The sequence below is a fragment of the Solanum stenotomum genome, chromosome 7, assembly GCF_019186545.1.
Source record: "Solanum stenotomum isolate F172 chromosome 7, ASM1918654v1, whole genome shotgun sequence".
NCBI classification, from domain to species: Eukaryota; Viridiplantae; Streptophyta; class Magnoliopsida; order Solanales; family Solanaceae; genus Solanum; species Solanum stenotomum.
In genome coordinates this window covers 42,483,608-42,497,458 of record NC_064288.1, presented here as the reverse complement: position 1 = coordinate 42,497,458, position 13,851 = coordinate 42,483,608, and the positions used below count along the sequence as shown (strand labels likewise).

Genomic DNA, 13,851 nt, shown 5'->3' with positions numbered 1-13,851 from the left:
GATTGGAAGCTGAAATCGGTGAAAGAGGTATTCAGTAGAATGTGGTGAACAACCCACGTAGGGTGCTGGAAGAACACATAAGAGTGGATGAAATAGTTCCTCCCCATCGCCAACCACTAACTCCAAGGGGTAGATCACAACATCCAGCTCACCTGATGTATAAAGAGGATGACTTAGACTTGAATGGAGCTGGAGCCACAGGAGCGATAGTGTTACCTGCACTACCTCCAGGTGTGAAATTTACAATCACCAGCAATATGATTCAATTGTTGAATTTGAAAGGTATGTTCAGGGGTGCAGTTGGTGATGATGCAAATTAGCATTTGATGAACTTTGTGGAGATATGCAAATCACAAGAAATTCCTGGAGTTAGTCAAACAACGATGATATTGAGGTTGTTCCCATTTTCTCTCATCGGGGAGGCAACTAATTGGTTGAATGAGATGTCAGATGACTCAATCAGGACTTGGACTAAGTTGAAGGAGGCTCTCCTAGAACGATTCTTTCCTGAATCAAAAGAGTTGCAGATGAAGGATGAGATAAGTACCCGCAAATAACTACCAGGAAAAGCGATGCACGATACTTTGTGGAGATTCAGCCAAAAGCTGAAAAAGTGCCCGAACCATGGTCTTACTGAGAGACATCTGAAACAGGATTTCTATAGATTGTTAAATTATGTTAATAAATATGTTGCTAATGCAGTATGTGGAGGATCATTCATGAGGAATCCATTTGCAAAAATCATGTAGCGACTGGATAAAGTGTCTAAGAACAATAGACCACGGTACACCAGGGATGCTAATGTAGGAGATCTTGGATTCAGCTTTGAATTTTCAGCTGAAAAAAACAAAAGAGAAGAAGAAAGAGATCAGGACATGCCACACATGAGGACCCAGATAGATCTACTCACGAAGCATATTGTTACAAGTTCTAAAAAGGTAAATGATGTAGGGCCTCAAAATAGGTATGAAGACCAGGACATCGATCTAAATGAGGAGGCTAAATACTTGGGCAACCAAAGAGGTTTCCGAAATTATAACTCAGGAAACGGAGGTTTAAATTCTGGAAATGCAGGTCGGAACTATCCTAGAGAAGGACAGTATGACGGCCAGCAAATAGAGAGCAGGGAAACTGGCAGAACAGATATGGGTACAGAAATTATCGCAGTGGTGTCTATGTGCCCCAAGGTAATAGAGACCGTGCAAGTGGTAGTTCCAGCGGGTCTAAGCTGGAAGAAATGTTGGCTAAGGTGCTCCAAAAGGTTGAGTGAACTGATGCAGGGGTGAAGGAGATGAAAGGTGACTTCTCCGGTATGAGTCAACTGCTAGACTCTCATACTAATTCCATTAAGAAAATAGAGCAAAAGTTGGGGCAACTTTCAGCATCACTAAACCAAAGGAAGAATGGGTCACTACCAAGTGACACTATTCAGAATCCGAAGAAGGACGTGAATCACATGGCTATCGCCACCAGGAGTGGCAAAATTCTTAATGACCCAATTTCTGAAGGTACTGAGCATGAACAGGTGTTGGAGCGAACTGGAAGAGAGGAGACTGAAGCTGAGCAGGTCGATGATGTGGAGGACGCTCAACCAATAGTAAAACCAACAGGAGAAAATGAAAAAGGGGCTGAGGGAACCATGCCTCTACAGCAGACACCAAGACCACCTCCTCCGTTCCCTCAAAGGCTAAAAAAGAAAGCTGAAGATGGGAAATTTTTTAAGTTCATCACCATGCTGAGACAGCTATCAGTGAACATCCCATTGGTAGAAGCCCTAGAAGAAATTCCAGGATATGTTAAGTTCATGAATGACTTGGTCATGAAGAAAAGAGCTGTAAGTACTGATTTTACTGACAATGTTCATCACTACAGTGTTATTGCTACCAGGTCTCTGGTACATAAGAAGGAGGATCCGGGTGCATTCAGCATACGATGCACTATCAGATCAATTGAATTTGCAAAGGCCTTGTGTGACTTAGGGGCCAGTATCAACTTGATGTCGATGGCCATCTACAAGCAATTGGGGTTAGAAGTTCCAAAACCCATTGCAATGAGGTTGATGATGGCAAATAGGTCAGTGAAGCGACCTATGGTCATCCTATGTGATGTGCTTGTAAAGGTGGACACTTTCATTTTTCCGAGAGACTTCGTGATCTTGGATTGCGAAGTGGATTTAAAGGTTCCCATAATTCTCGAAAGACCATTTCTGGCCACATGATGAGCATTGGTATGTTGAGAGTGGAAAACTGAAATTCAGATTCAACAAGGAAGAGGTAAAGTTTAAAATATGCAGGTAATTGAAACATCCGCATGACATAATTGTGGTGTCTGTGATATAGGACTTTGATGAAGAAGAGATGAGAGCGACCATTGAGGAGAGGCTAGCTATTGAAACATTAGCAGCCGTGTTGATTAATTTTGAAGGGGATTTCTGGACTGACTATGTGGAAACAGTGAATGCTTTACAGGGTATGAGAGCACACTCTTATGCTCCAAAGAAACTAGATCTAGGGCACTAACAACACTTTGACTATGATCTTGGGTGCAGATTTGAATTATGAACAGGTTCAAGTTGTTATCAAAGTGTTGATAAGGTATAAAAGGGCAATTGGGTGGACCTTTGCTGACATCATCGAGATACCTCCGAGTATATGCAATCATAAGATCCAACTCAAGGAGGACTGCAGCCCAAGCATTGAACACCAGATGAGGTTAAATCCACTAATGCAAGAGGTGGTAATAAAGGAGATCATCAAGTGGTTAGATGTTGGGGTTGTGTACCCCATTTCTGACAGTCATTGGGTCAGCCCAGTGCAATGTGTGCCCAAAAATGATGGTATGACAGTGGTTGCAAATGAGAAGAATGGGTTGATCCCGCAGAGACCAGTCACTGGATGGTGAGTGTATATGGACTACAGAAATATGAACAAGTGGACCTTGAAGGATCACTTTCCAATGCAATTCATGGACCAGATGCTTGACAGGTTGGCTAGAAATTGGTGGTACTGTTTCTTAAATGTATACTCTAGCTACAACCAGTTATCAATTAATCCTGAAGATCAGGAAAAGACCACTTTTACATGTCCTTATGGCACCTTTGCATTTAAATGCATGCCATTTGGATTATGTAATGTACCAGCAACTTTCCAGAGGTGTATGATGTCTATCTTTTCGGACATGGTGGAAGACACTCTGGAGGTATTCATGGATGACTTTTCAGTAGTAGGTGATACTTTTGATGATTGTTAGCTCATTCTTAGCAGGGATTTACAGAGATACGAGGAGGTCAATATAGTGTTGAATTGGGAGAAGTGTCATTTCATGGTCAAGAAAGGTATAGTCCTTGGTTACAAAGTGTCACAAAAGGGGTTAGAGGTCGACAAGGCCAAAATTTAGGTGATTAAAAAGTTACCTCCATCTATCTATGTGAAGGGTGTTCGAAACTTTTTAGGAGATGCCAGATTTTATAGGCGTTTCATCAAAGACTTCTCGAAAATTGCACACCCCTTGTGCAAGCTTTTGGAGAAGGAGGTGAAATTTGGTTTTGATGAGGCATGTCTAAGAGCTTGTGAATGCCTGAAGAAGAATCTAATTTCTTCCCCAGTAATCATTGGCCCAGATTGGGCTGAACCATTTGAGACCTGTCACTTCTCCCCAGTGGGTGGCCATCATGGAGGCCCTCAGACAGTCCACAAGGTATTTTAGAGTGGGTACTACTAGCCTACGATTCATCAAGATGCAATGGATATAGTAAGGAGTTTTGATGTGTGCCAGCAGCAAGGAGCCATCTCTCGATGCCACGAGCTACCTCTAACACCCATTCTGGAAGTGGAGCTATTTGTTGTGTGGGGAGTTGATTTCATGGGCCCATTTGTGAGCTCCTATTGGTAGAAGTAGATATTGGTGGCAGTGGACTATGTGTCCAAATGGGTTGAGGCAGTTTCTCTGCCTTAGAATGATGGCAAAAGTATTGTTGGCTTTCTGAAGAAGAATATTTTTTCAAAATTTGACACACCCGGAGCTATTATCAGTGATAGCGGGTCCCATTTTTTCAATAAGGTTTTCAGTGCTCTTTTGGCCAAATATGGGGTTACACTACACAAGGTGGCAACACCTTATCACCCGCAAACGAGTGTCCAAGTAGAGGTATATAATAGGGATATAAAGGCAATTCTGGCAAAAATAGTGAATGCCAACAGGACAGATTGGGCACGAAAGTTAGATAATGCTCTATGGGCATATCAGACAGCTTTCAAGATACCTATTGTTATGTCTCCATATCAATTAGTATTTGTAAAGGCATGTCATTTTCCAGTTGAGCTTGAGCATAGGGCACTCTGGGCTTTGAAGAAGCTGAACCTTAGTGGGTGAAACTGCAAACCTGAGACTGGATCAAATCAATGAGATGGATGAGTTTTTCTTCAGAGCATATGAGAGGTCTGCACTATTCAATGAGAGGATGAAATTGTATCATGATAAGCATATTGAGAAGAGAACCTTCACTCCTGGTGACTTGGTGTTACTTTTCAATTCTAGACTTTGTCTGTTTCTGGGGATGTTGAGATCCAAATGGTTTGGACCTTTTAAGGTAACTCGGGTGTTTCAACCGAGTTCTATTAAGCTTGAGAATGACAAGGGTGAGAGGTTCAACGCCAATGGTGAGCGAATCAAGGCATACTTGGGCGTTCCAGAAGAGGTGAAACTAGTGGAGGAATGTAAGCTTGAAGAAGTCTGAGTAACCAAGTAACCTGCATCGCAACGCGACATTAAATTGTGCGCTGCTTGGGAGGCAACCCAAGATTGTAAATGTACTAGGTAGTTTACATTTTAGCATTTTTTTTTAGTTTTATAGAATCACTAGGTCAGACTTTGTACGAACCGTCTAGCCTCTCATGAACCTCAGGTAAGTGTAATTTGTTTAAGTCATGCTCACGGACCACTATACGGACTGTGGTGCCCTTCACGGGCAACTTCACTATCACTGAAACCCGACCCGGCCCATGCGTATGGAAAGATTAAAACAAAACGTATATATGTCTCTTCAAATGCTAAGGGTCAATTTTTTTCTTCCCATTCTCTCTTCCATAACGGGTATCAAACTCATAAAAAAGTCTTTCACCATCCATAAAGTCTCCATTCATCAGAGAATTGAAACCCTAGTCCTAGTTTGTCAAGAATTTCAACTTAAAAGTCATCTTCTTCTTTTTAGGTGAAATTTTACTCTAATTCCAAGTAAATTTTTTTATAACTTGTTATAAGTTTGATCTTGTCTAAAAACAAGTTAGATTTACTTCGATTTAGTCAAATTTAGCATAATTATGTGATGAACTATTGTGGTTGATATTGAATTGTTGTGGGTTAGTTTGAATTGGGTAAATTTGATGGTTCTTGTGTATGGGTATGATGAAGTTGGGAGAAATTGGTGTTTAATATTGACATTAGTGTGAATTTGAGTCCATATTGTATATAAGCAAGAATAACCATGTGTATTTTTACAATGTAAATTATGGAGAGTGAGGAGTCGAAATCATTTGTATGTGAGTTTGTGCGTATTAGATAAGTATTGTTCTTATTTGCATTATGCTAGATGATTATTAGTGGATTTAGTCGTCACATTGTGATCCTGTGCTAAAAAATAGGTGTAGCCTATCCTATAGTGAAGTCGGGGGAAACAAGGATTGCATGATTGGCAAAGAGTAAGACTACGATAGGCTTCACGGACCATGGAAGCCACCACGAGCCGTGAAACCGTTCATGGACCACACTTAGGTATTCCATACACCTATTGGATATGTTCACGAGCGTTATCATAGACCGTGGTTCACTCCACGGGCCGTGAAACCTTTAGTGAACTACACTTGTTTCAGTCCCGTGTTGCACATTAATTCTGTCATAAGTCCACGAGAGGTTTCACGGACAATGGTACTCATCACAGCCTGTGTGATCTTCCATATAAAAAAACAATCTATACTTAATTTTTTTTTCTGTTTTGTATTTCCATTCTGTGGCCTTTCCCAATGATAAATTGGGTGACGACATTCTTAAGGCAATGTGTCACATTATAATTACACAGGGGGATTATGAGTACCCAATAGTGTGTCATTTAACTGATTTGCGTACTAATGGGTGTTTGTGTTTCTCAGGTACTATTGCTCCCCAAAGAAAAAATGCAGCTCCACCTTCCTCACCTACTGCTTCTCAATCGGAAGGTGGTAACCCTTCGAAGTCTAGTAGTTCTGAGGTTCAGACAAACACTACCATTAAGGAGCATTCACCTCGAACTACTAGATCCTAGACAGCGAGGGCCATTCTCCAGAACACTCATTCCCAGTCTGAAGAGAAAGGTAGTAGTTCTAGTAAGGATGAGTAATTAGGTGGCCAGTCTGATAATGGATTGGGAGGTAGTTCAAAGTCTGAAAATGGCTCTCAAGAGGATGCAACCACCCCTCGACCTACAGTAGAAACAGAAGTTGAGACTGGAGCACACGATGAGACAAGTGATGTAAGAGGGGATGAAGAGATTACCATTGATAATATCATGATCTAATATGTTCACATCCATGAACATGACCATACAGCGAGACAATAGCTAATTGATTTTTTTCGTTCTACGTAGACTGTGAATAGGTCCAAAGAGTGTTTTAATAATGGAATTGTGACCAAATATGGCAGCTTTAAGACGAGACAAATCATGCCTGAGACCAGAGTGTTAGTGGCTGATAACAAATCATTCCCCGACATTTAGAGGATATTTCAGCTTTATCAATTTGACTGGATGAACAACACACCTGGAAAATATTCTAGCCACCTAACTAGAGAATTTTATGCTTCTTATGCAGCCACATTGATGAACTTTGTTGCAGAAACTGTGGGGTCCACTCAACTTTGTTTTGGTTCGGGGCACATCTATGGATATCTCTGAGGCTACTATCAACAAGATGTTGCATGGCCCAGAATATACAGCACCAACTTCAATTAGCCTTTTTTAGGGCATCATGTAGTCACCTGTGAAATTGAGATGGAGGTTCAGAGTTCTCCATAGCAGGGCTTGCGCTGGATTGCAAGGCAAATTTCTTTAGAGGGGGAGAACGCAGCTTGGGTTACAGGAACAGAGGTACTCATCACTAAAGTTTCATTGTCTTTTCCAGCCAAGGTTTAGTGGGCTATTGTCCGTGCACAGTTGTGGCCTATCAGTAATGATAACACTCTGTCTCCCTTATTGGAATCCTTAGTAGCTTGCCTCATGGCTGGTTACCCAGTCAATGTGGGTAAGATCATAGCTACAAAAATGCGGGACAAGGCACTAAATGAGAGAGTCGGACTTCCATTTCCCTGTATGATAGAGAAATTGTGTCGGTAAGCAAACATTCCCCCAAACAGGCTAGTGGAGAGATGGGGTGAGGCCTTCAGACTCACCCAGGCATCCAAAATCAAAGATGTCGCTAACCATCTCTTTGGTGCAAAATCTGGAGTTGTGGATTCTTTGGCAGTTGTTCCTCACATACAAATTGACATTCCACATGCAGATAGAGGGCCCAAGCAAGGAGAGTCATCACAACCATCTACAGAGGCGCCACCGCCACCAGCTTCAGCCTCACAGGCTCGAGGTGCTTTTGTCACTATTCTTACTCTATTCCTTGAGAAATTAGTTGTAGATCAGCGCCAAACCAGGACCTTAGTCAACCAAATTATACACCGGATGCCCCAGCTAATACATCGAGATATGTTAGCTACGGAAAAGAGGATAAAAGATTAGATACGAAAGGTACTGGATGTCTTAAAAGACAAGATGGATGGTTTAGAGATCCTTGTCCAGGATCGGTTGCAGGCTGCAAGTTCAGTAAACACTGATGAGGTCAAGAAGCAATTGGCTGAGATGCAAGCTCCAGTTGCTCAACTGGCTGAGCAGCCAGTGCAGATACCAACTCCGGTCATGCCATACTTATTGATGAACTTTTTTAGTGAGCCACCTATCACTTGATCCCTTGATGACATTTGGGGGGAACTCCTTAAGACAAAGTCCGGCAAGAGAAAACACAAAATCGGAGAGTTTGATGAGAAGTTGTCAGCCGACCTATCCAAGAAGGAAAGAAGGCAACAAAACAAAGCCCGCAAGGCTTCGAGAAAAATGGCAAGAGAAGAAGAAGCATTTGCGCAACAACAGCGAGATGTGGTGTTAGCTGACTATTCTGGTAGTAGAGCACCTGTCCTGATTAGTGGTAGCCAGCCTGATCCAGAGTTGGGTTCTAAGAAGGCACCCATTGATAAGGGTACCGACGCTGATCCGGCTACCAGTGCCTAGAGCGTCGAAGGTATGACCCCTCCTCAAAACCTTGTTTTGTTTTTCTTCATTGACTTTGAGGGAAAAGTCTTTTTGTTTAGGGAGGGCTTGGTGAGCAACCTGCCATTTTTAGCTGCTAGAATGAGTGGAGATTGACTCTGTGTTTTCGCCTGATAAATTGTGATTGTTGTGTTTGGATTATGATAAAGAGATAAAAGTTTGTGTGTATTGGGCTGTACAACAGCTATTTTTGTAAGAAATAAGGACCTTAATATGAAATTTGATTGTTAGGATCTTTAGATGACATCTTAGGTACTTACATGTTGAACATTGCTAGTTTGATGAATAAATTGGTAAACTAATAAACTGGAAAATGTAATCATGTGTCATGTGTGTATTAGGTTTTCTTGAAGTTTAACGCTAGGAACAGAAACTAGAACTTGCCCGAGTAGTCTTGCTTAAATCTGAGAATAACCAGATAGGAAAGGATCAGTAGGCCATTTTTGATAAGCCATTAAAAAGCCAAAAATAAAACAACCAAATAAAAAGCTTATCACTTGAACCCGATTTGACCTTGAAAATCAATTTTGTTCTTACCCATTAAAAATCATATCCTTGGGTCTCCGAAGATACGATGTCACAACTCAGGCCAAAAGCCTAAGTTGAGGGTGATTGCAACCCAAGCAGAAAGAAGAAGTGAAAAACAAGGTTCAACCAGTTAGCTGAAAGCACAAAAACAATTAAAAAAAGAAAAATAAAAAGAAAATAATGGCTACTGGGATGTTCTGAAATGAAGAAAAAGAGGGAATCGCTTAGAAAGAGTTGTGTGGAAATGAAAGTTTTGAGAACCTAGGGACTAGTCATTCACAAACCCAAATATCCATTCCCTAGCCTGAGCCTATGTTACAAGCCGATAAAGTGCTACAGGTATCCTATTCCGGGTGTTTGAATGATAGAGCGTAGAAAGCAAGGGAAAGCCTATGGTCTTTTGTTGTTAGTGTTAGAAGTTCTTTGAGAGTGCTAGCGTAGAACTTAGTCTCAATTATCATGAGGACATCGTGATTGCCTTTGATAGTTAGATTGTGTTAGCTGATAATACATAAGCATAAACATGGTCGACTTTGAGTAATGAGATGTCAAATATTGACCCTTGCATGTTAGATTAATGGTTTTGGATACAATTTGTGATTGAGATGGGTATCGCAAAGTTTCAAAAGAATTTTTGAATGTTTGACTGCTAAAGGTATTATTTTCCTCATCACTTCAGGACAAGTAATGGTTCTAAGTTGTGGCTGCTGATGTTCTGCGAAATCTTGGCACATTTGATGCTTGAAAACTAAGGATTACTACTAGAATCGAGTGTATTTATGTGGTTATGATGTGTTTGGTAGTTTTTGTACAAGTAAAACATGTGGACGTGAAAGAAGAAAGAAGAGAAGCAAATGCAGAGTGAAAATGGATGGAACCAAGTAAAGATCACGGAGGCCTTGACAAATCGTGAAGATCATGACTGATTGAGAAAGGGCTCGTGAATTGGAACCAGTGAGAAGGAATGGAAAATAACATATTGGTGGACCAAGTAAAGACCACGGACACTTTCATGGGCCATGGTCCTCACAACGGTCTGTGGTAGTGTCCATACAGTGGAACCACTGTTTGGTTCTTGGGGATATAAAGTGCAAAGGTGACTAAAGTGAAGACCACAGAAGACGTCACGGGTCATGGTCCTTTTAACGGCCTGTGGTAGTGATCGTGAAGTTGAACCAGTGGCCAGGAGCAAAGGAGTGAAAATGAGAAGTGGCCAAGTGAAGTCCATAGAAACCCAGACAGACCGTGGTCCCTATGACGATATGTGGTGTTGTGTGTGGTACTTTTCCAGTGTGTTAGCTTTGAAGATACAAATCTCAGACGTGCCAAGTAACGACCACGAAGGACCGTGAAGCCCTTAACAGATCGTCAAAGTGCCCATGAAGTTGCCCTGACAGTTCAGTTCTACTTCAAGTAGGACTCATTTTAAACATTCTATTTGAATTAATTAGGTCCTTTTTTAGTTTTTTATCTCATCTTATCTTGAACGAGGGACAAAGTTTCAAATATTCTTAGCTTTAGTTTTTGATGATTAACATTCAATCAAGTTTCGAAGTTGGATTTCCAGTTTTGGAATTATCAAGTGCTTATCGATTTTGCATATTTTCATAAGTACTTTCTTATCATGTTTTCATTACATAATTCTATATGTTTACGTGAAATCATAAGAGGCTAAATACCACAATTGGGATTGTGGGATTTATGACTAAATCTAAGTGTAATTTCGTAAGACGGGTGGAAGGCAATTTATATCTACAAATTATAATTTATCTTTCATTATTCATGTATTCTAATGAGTGCATGTATTAGAGTGTAGCATGTATCTCTCATTTGTTTGAGAGAAAAATGATGGTTGGGAAAAAGCTGAATTTACCTGATGAAATGGAGTCAAAGTTTGAGTCCGACAGGAAAGAACTTTTTAAAACTATTATAAGCGGGAGTAAAAAAAAAAATTTATTAACAACCAACTTTATTAATCAAAAGTAATCGTTACAAAACCAAGTAGATGCAGACCAACTACCTCTAAAATAACAAACTCTAAAATAAAATCCTCCTACAAACTATCGCAGGAAGCAACCTATACATTCCTAAGGAAGACAATTTAATTGAGCTAATGAATCACGCCATCCAATATTGTTCCTCCCTTGAATGTTTATATGCATTACTATCTCCTGGCATGTTTGTGATTTATGCACCCTTCCAGTTTTTTGAAATCTGATGATGTTCTTATCCCTCCAAATGTAGTAAACTACCATTGCAAAAGTGCAGCAAATGATCTCAGCCATTCGATTTCTCTGCTTTGCCTTTTGACAAATCCACTCCAATTCTTGATCCCATGAACCAATACTATGAGTCAACTGCAGCCATTTGAGTAATCGAGTCCACATTCTTGAACTATAGGACCATGAGAAAAATAGATGATTGAATGACTCCTCTTCTTGTGAACAGAAAGCATAATCCATAGGGACCTGAATGCCAAACTTTTGAAGTCGTACCACAGTGGCCAATCTCTATTGAACTGCAAGCTAGAGATGGAACCTGTGTCTTGGATGTATATGCTTGTGTAGAGTTAAGTTCTTCCAAGGAACTATGGGGGGATGGTGTTGTAAATGGTGGTAAGCTGCCTTGATCTGAAACTTGCCATGCTTTTCTAACTTACTCATCTCTTGCACAAGTGTTCCTGGATCATTATTTACATGAAGGAACAATTTTCTACTGTCAATTATCTTCCTTACCACCTAAGTTGTAGTCTTGGGGGTTATCAGTGTCTCCAAGTCCCTATTTTTTATATAATAATAGTGTACCCATTTGATCCATAAAGAGTCTTTTTTTCATAGACATTGCCCACAAATGTTTGAGTATAGCTGCTTTGTTCCACTTCCCAAGAGCAATTATATTAGGGCACCCAACAACACCTGGTTGACACACCTTCTCCCATGCTACCAATGCTTTCCTTGACATCTCCCCCTTCCCAGTCCATAAGAAATTTCGACATACAGCTTCAATCAACTTTATTACTTTATGTGGCAGGACAAATATATGTGCCCAATAGCTTTGCATACCAAATAGTACATAATTTATTAGTTGTAGCCTACAAGAATAGGAAAGAACTCTAGCTGACCAGCACCTCACCTTAACTGTAATCTTCTCCACCAATGGCATACACTGTTGAATTGTTAATTTCTTTGTTGACAAAGGAACTCCTAGATATTTAAAGGGAAGATGGCCTTCATCAAAACCAAGTTGAGTAAGAATATCAGTTTTAACATCATGTGTTACACCAGCAATGTAGATGGAACTCTTTGTTGTGTTGGCCTGTAATCCTGATACATCTGAGAAGTTCTGAAAGGTCTTCTGTAATAATATAATAGAGATAATATCAGCCCTGCAAAACATTAAGAGGTCATCAGCAAAGCACATATGCACCACCCCTAATCTGCCACATTTTGGATGGAAGTTGAAATTCATGTTACTACTCAGCATCTTCATCTCTCTATTAAGGTACTTCACAGCTAGCACAAAGAGGTATGGGGACATGGGATCCCTTGCCTCAGACCTTTTTTTTCCCTGAAAGGTTTAACCAATACTCCATTGATTAACAAAGAATAACTGACAGTAGTGATACATTCCATTACCCATTCTATGAACTTGTAAGGAAAGCCAAGGTGGACTAACATAGATTTAAGAAAAGGCCATTCCAAAGTATTATAAGCTTTCCTAAGATCCACCTGAAGGACACATATAGGTGAGATCCACTTCCTAGTGTACCCTTTAAAGAGCTCATGACTCAGAAGGATATTGTCAGTAATATGTCTTCCCTCAATAAATGCAGATTGTGATTCACCCACAAGACAATTTACCACACCCTTCAACCTCCTAATAAGAACCTTAGAAACAATTTTATACAATGTGGAATAGCAAGCTATAGTTCTGAAGCGAGTAACCTAAGTAGGTGAAGGAACTTTAGGCACCAAGGTGATAGCTGTGCAGTTCCAAGCTTTCATCATAACTCCAGTGTTAAAGAATTTCTTTATAGCTTTAAACAGGTCCTCCTTCACTATATCCCAATTCTTAGTATAGAACTCTATTGGGTATCCATCCACCCCTGGTGCTTTATCCTTTGGCATCTCTGTAATAGCTTGGAATATCTCTTCCCTACTAACCTCAGCAATCAAAGCAAGTTGTTGATCTCTGTTAAGACATGGACCATTCTTTATGATCTATGCATTTGGACAAGGCATCTCCTCATGATAGTCTCCCATCAGGTTGCTGAATACAGATACAAATTCCTGCTCAATAGCTAAAGGGTCAGTAAGTTTTGTACCTCCTGCAGTGTAGATAGAGGAAATAATGTTCTGGTTGGCCCTTATCTTGAGTTGTGCATGAAAGTACTTGGAGTTGGCATCACCACAATCAATCCAACAAGCCCTAGATTTTTCCCTCAAAACCCTCTCATCCGCCAAGCTCCACTTCTGCATCTCCGTAAGGATCATCTTTTCTTGATCAAACAGGGCCTGACATAGTGGTTGTGTGGTTATTTGAGCCTGGACAGTATCCAACATTTGTCTAGCCTGACAGAACTTTTGGTTGTAATTGGACATAAACATATTTATCTCCTTCAAAGCTTCTTTCACCCTCTTCATCTTGCTCTATATAATATTCATTTTTGTTCCCCTTCCTGCCTCATGCCATACCTACAGAAGTATACTTTTGAACTGGGGATGCTCCATCACAGTCATATATAGTTTGAATGGCTTTGGATGCAAAGTAATCCTCTGATGGCATTGCATAATGGCCAAGGAATGATCTGAAACCCCTGGCCCTAGGAATTCAGCCTCAACATGACTAAATTGTTGTAGCCATTCAAAGTTGCCAAACTCCCAGTCAATCTTACTATACACTCTACTTGTAGATTGTTCTTTATTGCACCAAGTGAAGAAACAACCTTTTGTTCTGAGGGAAGTCAATTGCAAGGTATTAAC

General features: G+C 40.4%; 2 protein-coding genes across 2 annotated transcripts; one reads left to right on the top strand and one right to left on the bottom strand.

The window, feature by feature from the left end:
* Positions 1-1,291: 1,291 nt before the first annotated feature.
* On the top strand, positions 1,292-4,371 carry LOC125869920 (uncharacterized). Its single transcript, XM_049550317.1, has 7 exons — positions 1,292-2,179; positions 2,340-2,469; positions 2,549-2,897; positions 3,030-3,198; positions 3,250-3,334; positions 3,452-3,696; positions 3,955-4,371. Exons 1-7 carry the CDS (start codon positions 1,292-1,294, stop codon positions 4,369-4,371), a joined length of 2,283 nt encoding a protein of 760 aa, XP_049406274.1.
* A 4,620-nt stretch (positions 4,372-8,991) lies between these two features.
* LOC125869919 (uncharacterized) lies at positions 8,992-13,512 on the bottom strand. The gene is made up of 6 exons (XM_049550316.1): positions 13,147-13,512; positions 12,841-13,089; positions 12,375-12,436; positions 12,002-12,254; positions 11,122-11,226; positions 8,992-9,003 (listed from the first exon to the last, which is right to left on the bottom strand). Exons 1-6 carry the CDS (start codon positions 13,510-13,512, stop codon positions 8,992-8,994), a joined length of 1,047 nt encoding a protein of 348 aa, XP_049406273.1.
* Between the last annotated feature and the right edge of the window lie 339 nt (positions 13,513-13,851).